The sequence below is a fragment of the Anabas testudineus genome, chromosome 16, assembly GCF_900324465.2.
Source record: "Anabas testudineus chromosome 16, fAnaTes1.2, whole genome shotgun sequence".
Lineage (NCBI taxonomy): Eukaryota > Metazoa > Chordata > Actinopteri > Anabantiformes > Anabantidae > Anabas > Anabas testudineus.
Window position 1 is genome coordinate 21,003,227 of NC_046625.1, and position 14,739 is coordinate 21,017,965.

General features: G+C 40.1%; 1 protein-coding gene across 1 annotated transcript in view; it reads left to right on the top strand.

Moving 5' to 3' along the window:
• LOC113170474 (vacuolar protein sorting-associated protein 13B) overlaps positions 1-14,739 on the top strand; it is a 278,722-nt gene that overhangs the window by 166,561 nt on the left and 97,422 nt on the right. The window contains 1 exon segment of the mRNA XM_026372581.1: positions 10,234-10,437. Coding sequence (XP_026228366.1) covers positions 10,234-10,437 — 204 coding nt within the window.

Consider the following 14,739-nt stretch of genomic DNA (forward strand, 5'->3'; position numbering starts at 1 on the left):
AGATTTTTTTAAGGAGAAGAAGTCTGGTTTGAAGGCAGAGTGAGAGATCCAGCTGACAGACACATGTTGGAAAGGCAGCACAGGGAGACGAGAGGCTCACACATCACAACCTGACACTCAGAGAAGCATAGTGTACAAACATTTTCACACACACACAGTATCACAAAGTGGGCAAACGTCCACAGTTTTATGTGCTGTCTCTGTGTGAGGCCAACACATGTACAGAAGAACTGCAAATTCAGTCAGTACACGCAAATTTTTATGCACCCCTGGGAGAATTGTTGATTGTTGATCGCATTTACTGTTTCTATTTAAGTTCAGATCTTGTAAGTTTTAAACCTTTAGTTTTTTAATCAGTATTTTATTTTATTTAAGTCGGCTTCTCGTTTCATGCCTGCTTTTTGTCACTTCAGTCATTATGTGTGTCTACAATATATCCCTCCTCTTCTCTCCAGGTGCCAGGTCATCTCACCCCCATCTGTCACCTAATCTTCTCTTCTCTGCAGGATGTTGTTGAACATTTTCAACATCTGCCTTGCTCTGTTCTTCTCTTCCTAGTTTGTTTGGTCTCTTCATAGCTCCCTCTCGTCTGTCTCTCCCTGGTCATCTCACAGGATGTTGTACAGCGTTTCCTGTCACCAGGGCTACAGGAAAGAGGCTGAGCACGGCCTCGTTTGATGTGCCATCTCCTCTAATTCTTTACACCTGGACTTATTGCTGTACACATTTTCTGCTCAACAGAAGCACCACTCAATCCCCTCCTTCCTTCCTTTGGACCTACAGTACACCAACTCAACGCGCCTCTTGCTACTCAACGTGTTTTTCTATTCAGTATGCTTTTAAGTTATACCTGGGTCTAAACCTAAATTCCACTAAGGCACAGGGGGCTGTCATGTTAGCATCACATCTTCCTCATCTTTCTGTTCCTTCTAATAAAACCAAGGCTCAGTCCAGTTTAAATGCCATATTTTCACAGCACAACATGTTTAGTATTGTGGTTTGTCAGGAACCTGGCCCACAGAGGCCACTTCCTCCTCGCTGTTCTGGACTTGCTGCGTCAAAATGCTGCCTGGCAAGAGAGGAGAGGGGACACTAAAAAATAATATACTAGAAAATGGAGGAGAGATTTTACAAGACTAGTAGAAGTGGAAGGAAACGATGTAAAGTTGATGCATAGACAAGCAACAACAAAAGAAGGGTTTGAGCAAGGGACAGATGTTAGGTGTTGCAGAAGGAAGTGATTTGTGGAAGTTCCCTACCACACGTCTTTATCTGCCGTTATTTTTCATTGAGGTTTTTATGTTTTATGTTCTGCTCTCTAATTACTACAATTCAATCATTCTGTGTCGCACACAGAAGTTTCCTCTTTCCTCTCTGTCACTTTCCACACGTTTCTCTTGTCCTCACATTTTGTGGTTCACACATTTTGCATGGTTCTCCATCCTTGGAACAAAGTGCAGTGCCAACAAACACACAGAAACAACCAGGGTCAGACAGACTCCTAGAGAACACTATCATTGCACATGCACAGTATGATTGGACACAGTCTTTTATTTCAGCTCTCATGTGATGAAGCTCTCTGATATGGAGCCATTTCAGCAACCTGTTAGATGGTTGTAGGGGATTCTAGTTAAACCAAATCTTTCCTCATACCGACTCTCCTCATTGTTCACAAGCTTTCACACTTTAGTTCCATACAGATAGTGAGGGGAACTTATACTACACTGGATGTGTTGCAAATTAAGCATTGGAATTGGTTTGATGGCCTTTTTTGATGAAAACACTCAACACAATCACAGCAGTACATGTGTTCATGTGTTCCTCAGTTTCATTTATCTTCTTTGAATATATAGTACATCTTAGGGGGAAAAAAACCCAGATCAACTGTTCTTGAAATGGTATAGGTCAGAGCTACCTGTTGCACTGGTATTGCTTACTGGGGCACATTAGATTGGACTCCTTATTCATGTTAGCAGTAAGATTAGTAATACAAATCAAAATGTTTTTATGCCAGCTTTAAGTTGGATTTTGGATCACTTCATTAGGCAATGTTTTGCTCAGATTTCCACTTAAACCATTTACACTCAAGATTGTAAGGCTCAGCGCTACATTAATCTTGGCCTACAGTAGTAACCACCCTTTCTTTGATGTGGTATTTAAACAGCGATCAATTTTTGTTGTACCTTTTCTCCACTCTTCCCTCCTCTCCCTCTCCAAATCACCAACATCGCTAGATAAGCGTAGGAGTTCACACACCCCCCTCTGTAAAAAGGGGGAAATCTCTCATATAGACATGTCACTTTGTATACACACACTTTGTGGTTTGGATGAATTCGAGATCCGCTTCAGAATTATAAACACTGGCTCTGCAGTCATTCACAGAGGAGGAAGAATTAGTTGATGTAGGAAGCATGTGTGCCCCAGATTATTGTAATTATTTTATGCTGTTTTTCCTCGCTGACATAAAAGTATTTGGACACTATCTCATGAGAAAGCGGTTGTAGTTCTCTAGTCTTAGGCAGCGCTAGGAGCTTCTAATCTGCTCTAATATTTTCAAAGTCTGACTAGTTTCTCCTTAAAGCTTGTGATTTGACATGAGTTTTTAATTTCATTATGTGGGTGCTTCCAGCAGCAAGTTGTTGTATTTTATTTCATTCTGCCTTTTGTTTGCTGGAAGGAAATTTGAATTAGAACGAAATGTTGTTTGAGGTCAAGGCAAACGTCAACGAGAAGGACCTACTGTTTTAGCTATCTGGTTACATGTTTGTTCAGCCTGTCTGCTAAACCTGTAGCATAAGTTAACCTAATCAAATATGGCCATCATTTCCCTGACTTTGTTTAGGAAAATTTTCATTCTTTGTCCAAAGAAGGATAAGACCTTGATATGTAATCTCGCTGCTTTAAACATTTGTCAGAATTCAATAATTGCTGTAAACAAAGTGTAATCAACTTCAAAGTGCTCTGCCAGAGTCGCTCATTTTCACAGATAAAAATGAGCATCCTCACACAACGTGCCTGTGTGCGTGCATGTGTGTGTGCGCATGCACGCTAATGAGAACCAGCTTGGCATTACTGAACTGCATAATCAATATCAAGTGGAAAAAAACAGTAGTGGTTCTTGTTGTTGGATCCATAAGGTGGACCTTATTTAACAGCTCCATAAAACACCCTGCTTGCCAGATCACGAATTGAATAAGTTATGTGCACAAGTAAATCACGAGGAGATTATAACCATCTTGGTTTCAGACCCATATCTTACAGGCGAGGTAAATTGGACATTCCTGTGTATATGCACATTGCAATACATTTTAATGTATTGAGTGTTTACAGTTTGTAGATTTTTTTTTTTTAATGTCTATGCGTGTTTTTATACCTGTTATAAGATTTAGGATTGATACCAGGAATATGCACTACTGCTTTGTGTATTTTCTGATAATCTGGAAAGCATTTCTTATACAACATCTTAAGTGCAGCTGTACAAGTATAACTCTTGCTGTATCGCCAATTATCAACAATCTGCTTGGAACTGAATCAGCTGGAATAAATGGTTTTGGTCCTGAGTGATTCTGACTTTTTTATGTTTCAAAAGAAGTTTGATTCACGTCAGGCTTTGTCACATGCTGAGTGCCTTGCCAGAGACTAGGAGCAGACTTTGAATCTTGACTCTTCCTCTAGCAAAGGATTATTTTCTTTTAATTAGTGTAAAAGTAGCATTGGGGTACATGTATGTGCCTGTTCTACTTAAGCTGGGTAAAAATCACCGCATATGAGGGCAAGCCAGATCCTTGGCGTCGGCATGTGTTCCCTACTGCAGCCAGTTCCGAATAATCTATTCCACGCATGTGTATAGCGATTAATTAAAGATAAGGCCTCTCAAATTAAAATGGCGGTGGGATTACGTCATTGTGAAATGGCTTAGTAGAGACAAAAATCTGGTTTCAATCGGAGGCCTGAGGAAGTCAGTGAGGCATTCCTTTCACACCTCTTCATCACAGACCTGCTGCTAAAACTCTGCCTGACATGTTTTATAAAAGCAGCATTATGTCCATTTCAAAACATGGAGGAAGCATATCAAATCTGTTGCTGCTAACAGAGGAAGTGATTTCACAAGCAGTGGCCCACTCAGTATTATAGGAAAATGGCAGCTTTTTCCTGCAGTGACATACACTCACGGATGACTCGTAGCAATTCTGAGTCGAAACTATAAGTGCATATAATGTAGAAGAAGATCTAAGACAGACTGATGCACATCACATAAACCTGCAAGTGATTTTCAGCAGCAGCTACAACTTCAGTTGTTCACAAACAAGGATCCAAAGAGCCCTTTTTTAGTAGATCCATTGCAGATGTACCTACTGTATATGAAGGGATCCATGGAGAAGGCAGTGCCCTTAAAAAGCTGGTGAATTACTGTCCCTGTTACCCAGGAATGTTCCATGCTCAGAGCTACATGCAAGGCAGGAGGAAGAGCAGTTAAAGCTAAACAGACGAAGCAAAGTGTGTGTGTGTGTGTGTGTGTGCGTGCGAGCGCACATGTGTAAGGCTAAGCAAAACAGAAGCAGAAACGACATGTGCATTTTAATAAATGGCCTCCACAGCACCATTAGCTGGGACAAACAGCAGAGTACTTAAGACAGAAATGTAAGTTTGGAGTTGCAGCCAACAACGTGTGATACTATACGGCTTAATGTTTTTTGTTTTGTTTGTTTGTTTTTTCATATAATGTGCTAATAAATGAGTCAGTATTCACCATATGATTCTAGCAAAATGTATGTTTTTACTGTGCAGTGAATGACGGAATATGATGAAAGATTAGCAGCATAATTTGTGTAGTCATTGGCATATGTGAATTTCATGAAATACACCTCAAATGAAGCCAAATGAAATATCTGTACAGTTTTCACACATGGCAGATTTGCAACAATGATGCAAGACGCAGATTTTGAATGAGTGCATGATGAGCCTGTAAATTACTCTGGCCAGACTGACATGTTTAACAGGCCATCATGGCGAGCACATGTTAGCCAGTGTCTTCAGAACAACACTTCTAACACAGGCTGTGTTTATAACAGTGTAACCTCTCTGATATGTCAGCTGCATGTGAGATAAACGACTCCCGTAATTAAGATACAGTATTTTGAAATCCCAGTGCTATTGATATACACCATGTCACTGTAAACAGAGGTGCTTCATCTGTAGCGCTTTCTCTTAACCCCTTAGTGTCATGTGTTGTCATGAGCTTGAGTTAAGCCCAGTTTTTCACTGTATGTATAAGTAATCATTTCCTTTCTAAGATCTTGTGTAAATATGATATAATTGGTTGAGTATGAGTGTTTAAAGTGCAATCAGTCTAATGAATAACAGGCTTCTGTTAGGAGTAGCATTGGAGATATGCCGTTGGGCTAGAAAAGAAAGGATAATTGATAATTGTGTTTTTGTCAGGCACAACTGTCAAAGACTAGACACAATGTAGGAAAGCTGCAATTTTCATAATTTTCTCTATTGAATATTTTGCCAGTGGGGGAAAAATCAACTATAGATTGGAACTGTATTTGACTCAATACGCCCACAAGTGAGTTACTTGTTATTAGCAAGTGTTACAAATTTAGAACATTGTTGCCTCTTTGTTGTCTTGGTGATTTTGTTATTTCCGTGACTCTGTTTGACTTCTGTTCAGTCATCAAAAATCATTTTAGTAGCAGCCCCTGAGTGACTGGATTATATTCTGCTGACTCGCCTTATTCCACAACATCATTTTCCTCTCTCACTCCAGAGGGCTGCTCAACGTTCTGATTCAGATCCTTAATTACTATAATTGGTAGATGCAAATTAACAGCAATTGGACTTGACTGGGGTCATAAATCCACATCTCAGAAGTTACCGAATTTCTGGCAATTCAGAGCGAACCACCGTAGGCCGGGGTGCTTAACTTACTAAGTAATTGCAAGTTTCATGAATCATAATGCTTATGAATTCCCCCTCGGCACACACTCAGGCCCAGTGGGACTCTGCTTTAAGCCACTGGGAGTCATGGCAAGCTGATGGAGAAGCCACTGTGCAACTTTAGCCTCTCCACAACAAAAATACCATAGAGGCATTGCTGGGTGCTAATGGTGTTTGGCTAATACCATTTGAAGCCACAGAGAAAGAAAATCAAAACCTCAATTGAACACTTTCATTTCAGAATTTATGGATGAGAAATACTATTTATGCTGGATTTACAAAAACCTCTGTCTCTTGGATGTTACTCTTGCAATTGAAACAGTGGTTCAGACCAAATGCCATGACACAGCAAGACATGCATCATTGTGTGTTTCAACTAGCCTGCGTTCTTTCATTTCAAATGTACATTAGTTAGGGATCAAAACAAATAACACGGAACATTCATGAAATACAGCACGTCTGTGTCAAACTCTAATTTAGCATGACTTGGTGGAACTGCAATCAAGATCTCAATGTAATTTCTATTCAGTGTTTAGCAGAGGACCATGTCTCTCTCACACACTCTCACAGGCGCACACATTTACATATACTCCTGTCTCTGGTGAAAGTGTAAGCAGACATTTATTGTATGTACAAAAACTGGCCCAGAGTTCCGGGTTCAGGTTGCGGGTTTCAGAGTGATGAGATCCAGAAGCCAACGGCGCCTACCCCTCTGGTTTGTGGGTGTAAGGATGTGGGATGTGGGATGTGGGAGGTGGGAGGTGGGGGGGTGTGAGAGAGGAAGGATGGGAGGACATTGAAAGCCATAGGCCAAGATACAACCTGCCCCACAGGATCCCCTTGACAAGAGGTTGTAATACACCACGCTGCTCCCACACTCCTACCGTCGAGCCCTGAACCTCAACCAGATCCCACTGCGGTTTGTTTTACAACCTTGAATCACTGTTAGCCTTCAAAACCTCAGCATGGCAATCAGGCTCTCCCAAGATTCCACTTTCGCTCTGGTTCAAAAAGCCTTCGTACTTATTTACTCATTGGCTCTATTCAGTGGGGTTTTGTATCTGTGTGACAATCTTTGAATGTATTTAACTATATTTTCTTTATTATTCTCTTCTATCATCCAAGTTCTATATTCCAAGTCTGGATGTTATTGCAACGTTCTGTGCAGTAGCAAAGTAAATCCCTCAGTGGTTAGACCTAATACCACTATGGCATGCAGCAACACTGTGTGCCTGCATGGGATTATTTGCTGTTTATCACTGTATGCATGAGTATAATCTAATGTGTTTGTTAACTGATGTGTTATGCATGTGGCCAGGGGGTTCCTTTACATTCCAAAACACAACACAACACTGCTTGCTGATTGGACATCACCAATGTCGATCAAATCGGCATCAGTATAATACTTATACTAAACCATCAGTCATGAATTTGAACCAGGCTTAAAGCTGTTATACTTTCCCACATCTGCTTTGTGGGACTTTTTTTGTTTTTGCTGCTGTTTTTGTTGTCAGCTGTTCTTTTCTCTCTCCTCTTTCCATTCACCCCAACCGGTTGAGGCAGATGGCCGCACACCATGAGCCTGTTTCTGCTGGATGTGTCTTCCTCTAAAGGGAGTTTTTCCTCTCCGCTTGCTCAAATGGGGTTGTTGAATTTTTTATATAATTCTGTATACTATATATATATAATTATACTTTGTAAGGTCTTAAACTTTACACTGAGTGCCTTGAGATTGATTTGGCGCTATACAAATAAAATTGAATTTAATGTTTTATCCAAATAGTGTCAAACACATGACTTCTTCTTCTTCTTCTATATCTTAATGCTGATCTTGATTGACTCTGATTGTGTCCAGTCAGGAACAAGCACTATTCTGATATGTTTTTTCAAATGTTGTCTTATGTGAAATGTCGTGTTTTGTTTTCTGAAATGTTGTTTTACTTTGCACCTGCAGGCCACCATACAGTATTTGCTAAGTTGCATCTTAAGCATGTGTTTCTTCTAACACGTCTGCTTAATAGCACAAATCATAACTAATAGTCTTTCCAGCACATGCACAGACCCAAAGAATGCTGAACAAAAAAATGTAACTTGAAATTAATTGCCCATGTTTAAATGAGTCTCCATATCTTCTGTTAGGAGGATTTTAAAATGTCATACTTTTTTTTCTTAGTGATGGAGTATCACTGAATCGCTATGTCCAAGTTTTGCATTCCAGATACATAACACTGCCCTGTCTTCGCTATTTTGTTTCCCACCAGAAAGCTTGACTTTGAGGCATAATAATGCTGGATGAGAGCCGTAATGTTTCAGCTCTGATGCAAAATCGGCCCAGTGGCTTCTTGGACTCTAGTTGGGATTTAAATTGTGTCAGAAGAGGGAGGAATGTTTTTTAAAATAATAGCCATGAATGCCATGAAACAGAGTGTTCTTGCAGCAGAGCTTTTGATCCGTTTTTATAAATAGCAGAATTTTGTCATAAAAAATAATGTTTCTGTGGTCTTTTCTTGCAATTAAAATAAGGTTGGCTCAGGAACAAGGGCAAAACTAAGTACTTGTGTTTGAGGAAAATTTCTCTTCCACTCCCACTCCTCCCCCTCCACCTCATCTGCGAAAGCATGTCATTTATGACTTGTTATTTTCATTTACCTCCATATTTTCCATATGCTAGTGGCAAGCAGATGTCTGATAATAGCAAGAATACCCAGAGACTCAGCAGCAAAGCGTCCACCTGCCTCGTCCCTATGTTTGTAGTCCGCCCATTTATATGATGGCTTAGAGTGAGTGCCGTGCTTCCCGACGCTTTCTCAGATTCCTCTCGGCCAAGCAGTGTGGTCTTTACATGACCAATCAGATATGTCAAACCACCAGTGTTCTCCCCCCACGTGTACAACAAGAAAATCTGGCTTCAATTATTATTGCACCCCAAGGGGAACTTCCAAAATTCCTCCCCTCCTCATTTGTCAGAAATGAAGCTCTCTTGTTTCCTGCGATTGGCTGAAATATGTCTTTTGATATTAAATCGCACCGTTTTCCACTGGCTGCATGACCAAGACAAATGTTTGTCATATTTATTTATGTCATCGGAGATGACCCTGCAGCTCAGCATTGCAGAGAATTGGCTGCAGACTCCCATGCTATGTTGATTATGAGTAATAGAGTCCCCTAAATAAGCTGAAGTTAAGAGATAATTTGGAAAGCATATGAGGTAACTGTGGTTTGTTTAATGTGAAAAATACAGTTTGGGGTTGGGGCGGGTGATGGAGGTACTGTTACAAAAGCCCTAATGAATCTAGACTGACACATCCCACCCAAATCTTACAGGGTTCTTGGTTTGATTTATATTATACTCTGTTGATAAATGTGGTTCCAAATGTTGATTAAGGATCTGTTTCACTTGTTTGTATGTCAACAAACCCAGTTAAATCCAGTCGTACACCCCTGATCTTCCATTGTCATTGTTTTTGTACTTGGTGCTTATTGTCATAACATCACGCTCTGGTAAAGGGCTTTCCAATGTGGCTAAGTAAGGGAAACACTATATGAAAATTAGCATTGACGTTGCTGAAACAAATAAAACTACTCACGCTGCCACTACATCTGTAGCCATTTTAAGCCTTTATTTATACCATTTAAGCTCTCATTTGAATTCACCAGCACAAATAAACATATCATAACGAACCAAAAGACCTGATGTCATATGCAGATGTTGAATTGTGATTATTCCTTTTGCCTTGTGAATTCGTCAGGATCTCTCAAAGGCAAAATAGATGACATCATTTTTTCTTGGCGCTTATGGGCAGTGTTTGCTCACTTGACTATAACAGTTCAGAGACAGCGTTGCCCACTCCTGACATATCTCTGCATCTCTTCTACCATATTACAGTTTGTGTATAATGTAGGAGTCCTGTGTTTCTGGAGACAGAAATAGAAAACAAGCAGCAGTAAGTGGCCTGGCTCTAGACTACTGTGCCTCACATCCAGGGTTTAAGCAGGGTTCACTTCCTGTGATAAGCTGGCATTAATCAGAACTTTATCAAAGGTAGAATATTTCACATAAAGCCTGTGGCGTTGTTTATCTGAGGCTCAGCTGTACAAGTACAAGGGACTTTTACTTAGTCATAAATCATTTTGGAAGATAAATTAGGCACAAAACACACTAAGCACTGCCACAGATTACCTGTTCTACTGCTATAGAAGGTAATTAGAAAAGGTACAACCTTGCCCAACTACACCCTCACAGCAACAAATAAAGCAACCTCTTAGAATTATGCCTTTCTTTCCCACTAGACGTGCGCTGAACCTTGGCATCCTGCGTGACCCCGGTTCAGAGGTGGAGGACCGTCAGTACCAGGTCGACCTCCAGTCCATCACCATTGGAACAGCTCACTGGGAGCAACTCAAGCCAGAGAAGGAGGGAATCAAAGGAGGCGTATCAGCGGAAAGTGAGAGGAACTCTCAGAACCCGGCCCTCGAGTGGAACATGGCCAGCAGGTCAGAAGTCATTTCTGTATTTGAATGTTAGGACTAATGATAGGTGATTTGTTTATTCATGTTGTAAGTAGTAATTCTGAACAGTATGCACCAATTGTTTGCCCAAGAGTATTTTCTGTTCTCTGTACAGCTTCTCTTTTCTGACGTATTTTAGCAACTGCTCCAAAACTTAACAATGATTTGTGATTTCATCAGACTAAGAAAATTGCACTGTTGTTGTACAGGTTAGATATGTCACTTCAGCAGGTTAATATCTCAACATCAGCAAAATTACTTGGGACGAAATATTGCACAGAAATGTAATTTTTCTACAATTCTATTTTTTATTTATTTATTTATTTTTGTAGAGGCATTTGTGATTCCTGGTCAATGTATCCTATCAACTAATCACTAAGTTACATAAGTTGATGGCTCTTCTGTTATTTTCTTTGGGTTTGGACAATAATGTAGCTTTATGTAGTTGTATTTAGCTTAAATCGTTACACCCCCCAGTCAGGTGCTACGTGTGTGATCCTCTGTGAATATCCCATGATTTATCTCATCACTCTTAATGTGGGAGCAGTATGTAGTTATTGAGTTTGCGCTCTATCATGGAGCCTCTCCATGCATAATTACAAACCCTGTCATTTTTTATAGACTGGGGAGCTAAAACAAGCATGAGCGTAACAGCCTGTTTGGCCCCACATCCTTTTTTTCTATTTTTTCTACTCCTGTTTTGAGAGGAAACAGGCCCAAAACTCACAGAATCACAGGCAAAGAGTCCAGATTTGTCCCATGTCAACTAAAAATAAGCCTTGTGGAAGAATGCAGCACAAAATCAACATGGGCCTGATTTAGATGGTGAGCTCTCAGGTCGCCAGAGCTTAGAGAAAGGCTGGCTGGCTGGCTGAGACACTTACACCTTTTACACAGAGACAGACAAACTAAAGCACACTCATTCATGCTCGTTATGAATAATATTTTCTTTACTGCAGACACTCACACACAGTATGATAATTCTGGTGATACTAACGCTAAGCTCTTAGCTCTCAGGCTTATTATCATGTCAGCCGCACAAGTTTTATTTTATTTAAGATCCCGTACACTTTTCTTCCTGAGTCTAGTTGCTGATTTCTAATATTTAATATGTATGGTAATATAGTATAATAATAATTGTCAAGTAAGGTTTTTATTAAAACTCATGAAACTAGTTTAATTTTAAGTTAAATTTATGTCCTCAACACCAAGCTCTAAACCAAGCTCTTCATCTGATGCTTGTCCTGTGTAAAGTACTGTACAAACTTTAGGATACATAAGTTAAAGAAAAGCAACAGGGCCCTCATTTTAGACAAGTTAAGCCAGTTTTGATGAATAAAAACACAGACTCACTTTGTTGCAATATGTAGCATTATTTTGATAAAAAGTCAAAACTCAACTTGTTTTGTGATTAATAAAACTATGTATCAATATTTGACACATACAAGAGTAATGTTACTTCAAAAAGGACCCTAATGGAAGTACCTGATTAACCAGCTGGCACATATGGTATTTATTAGCTTTTCTTTGTGCCTGCTCCTGAAGATGGCTTTGAAGTAAAACCAAAAGTTTAAGGTTTAGTGCCACCGTTCCTCCTTTTTTTTTCAGAGCAACTTACTCTTAGATGGCATTAAATCATTGTGTCCATTTGAGAGGATGTTTTCAGCCAAAATGACTCAGAATGAGTAGGCAAGTGGAGCTTTAGTGTTTGACATTTCAACAGAACAAAGGAGACCAGCTATGGGATTGTATCTGTAACCATTAGGCCACCCAGATTAGGTTTTTCCCCTCCTGTCTGTCTCTACAGGAGTTTTCACCATCTGTCCCCAAATCCTCACTTCTCTTGAATACTCCAACCATAGCAGCAAGAATCTGCTGTAAAACAACCCTTCTAAGTAACAGACTTGGACTTACACACTTACTACTGACGATCTCATGTGAGCAAGGTGCTACTGAGCTCAAACCCCTTCGATTTTTTCTTTCTTACTCTCAATATGTCACTATGTTGATGAAAACATGGCTGCTGGGGCCTAGTGCCAAGGCTAGACTGTCAGAAAGGCCAATGAGGTGAGATTTTGGGCTCACACTTTGGTCTACAGAAGATGTTGAATTCCTTTTATGAAGGCTCAACTTTCTTTAAACATACTATAGCTGCAGGTCTGGATTTCTATTCAGAACGTGATTATAGGATGACCTAACATGTAGCTTAACAGTTACTTTTGTACTGCAGGGATTATATTGTTGAGAAGGTCACCTTTACAGTCACTGTGCCCAGTGTCATAGTGATGAATCATCTAATGATCAGACATGCGCTAAATTAAAAGGTCCAGGCATATAATTCTCATTTTTCTCCTGGGCTATTTTACAGTTTCACTCATGTTTTGTTACTGTCATATACAAATACTGAAAATTCACACGTGAACGTGCATCTGTGTGGTCACGCTATGAAGGTAGAATCGTGCTGCTGCTGTTGTTGTTTTTTTAATTCCACCAAAATGCATAGCTTCCAAACAAATCATTAAAGGTGGCTGTGGTTGACTAATCATTCCCCTCTCTCCTGGCCATGGAAGCACTGGTGGTTCTGCTGGAAAATGGACTTTGCTGTACTGCTGTGTGCTGCACTGTGTACACCCCCAGCTTCAGCCACCACCTCGACCAGTCATAACTGAACATGTGAATTTGAATGTTCCAACACACTGAGAAAAAAAAGGGGCAGTCAAGTTCACAGCTTTACTTGTCGTCTGCAATCACCCGCAGGAATACACCGCCTCGGTTGTAACAAGTTTTGACATACACCACTTCCAAAGTTCACACCTTTCCCTCATTCCCTACATTGATACCCCACCCCCCCCACTCTTTACAGCTTCGGATTCATGGCATGTTCACTGTGCAGTATTTTCTGTTCAGTTCCAGTAGTTGCAGATCGGCAGTGGCCTCAGTTGGCTTCCTGAGGTTTTGCGAGGAAATTCCTGCACCATGGATCCACTGACAGGATCTGTCCTCATCACAGTGTGCAGTTGCCAACTAGGAAAAGACCCCGTGTCAGGGAGCTGTGAACTCTTTCCCTCTCTCCTCCTGTCAGCCACCATGTGCAGGCCTCTCTCTTTTTGTTCATGTCACTGATATCTGTAGTCACTGTTCTCATAAAGAAAGAAAGTCATTTTTTCCATTTCTTGTTGTGTGCACCACACCCATTCAAAGGTGCTTTGCGGCCCAGTCAGAAGCCTCCATATTACGGGTAAACCGAGACTCATTTTTCCTAGCCTTGATGGTGAATGATAGCACCTGTCCCTTGCAACAAGACACTCGTTGTTTCAATCCCTGTCTGCGAGGAGATTGGCCAACACCAATTGGCCCCACAGATCATTTGACCTCCAAATTAGGCCTCTCTCAACCTCTCTACGCAAAGAAATGTGTCAAAAAATAATCCCTTAAGGCTCTGGTAATGCACATTTGTGTAGCAGAAGTGAATATGATATTGGTTCTGGTTAAGTACTGTATTGGAGGCCACCTAGAAACAGAGCCTTTTATAATCCTGGCCAACTATAAATATTGGAAGCCGCGCTGCTTGATTGTTTTAATAGCAGCAGATGTGGCAATTAACACCACCTTATAAAGCCTGCTTGTGTATTTGTTTTACAGTAACAAATGTTCCCACAAATATGACTTGATTGTGGGAATGAACATTAGTGAAATGGAGAAAGTTGGTGTGAGAAGGTCTCAGTTTGATCTTGTGTATACAATTAAGGAGTGTTCCCAATTGAAGCTTGTCAAATAACGTCTCACTCCGTCTCTAAAACTGTATTCAAGATTCCAGTAAAAACTTGTTAGACTGAAATATAAAGAAAAAAAACTGAAATATTTCGCAAGTCAAGCCTGAAAAGAAAAAAATTATTTTGAAGTATCTTAGTTTGAGCTCAACTTTTTGTCCTACTACTGGTTTGAATTTGAAAAGTGAGAGCAAATTTGAAATGCGTGTCAGCCTGTCAGCTAAGGGCATAACAATAGCTCAGTTGTAAACATTTTGTGGTTTTGACTGTGTTGTGTTGACTTGTCATTTTTAGGCAGATGGGTTTTATAGAAATACACCCTGATGGTGGTTGTTTTCATTGCTGTGTAATGCTGAAAGTTTTTTAACACCAACAGTATACATTTTTAAATACAATATAACTGCATTATCATTACTTGTTGAATTAAAATGTGCATTAAGTTGCTGTAAGATAAAATATACAATATCTACAACTGAAGAGCCTTCTGGTGTTGTTGCAACTTATTACACTTAGCATA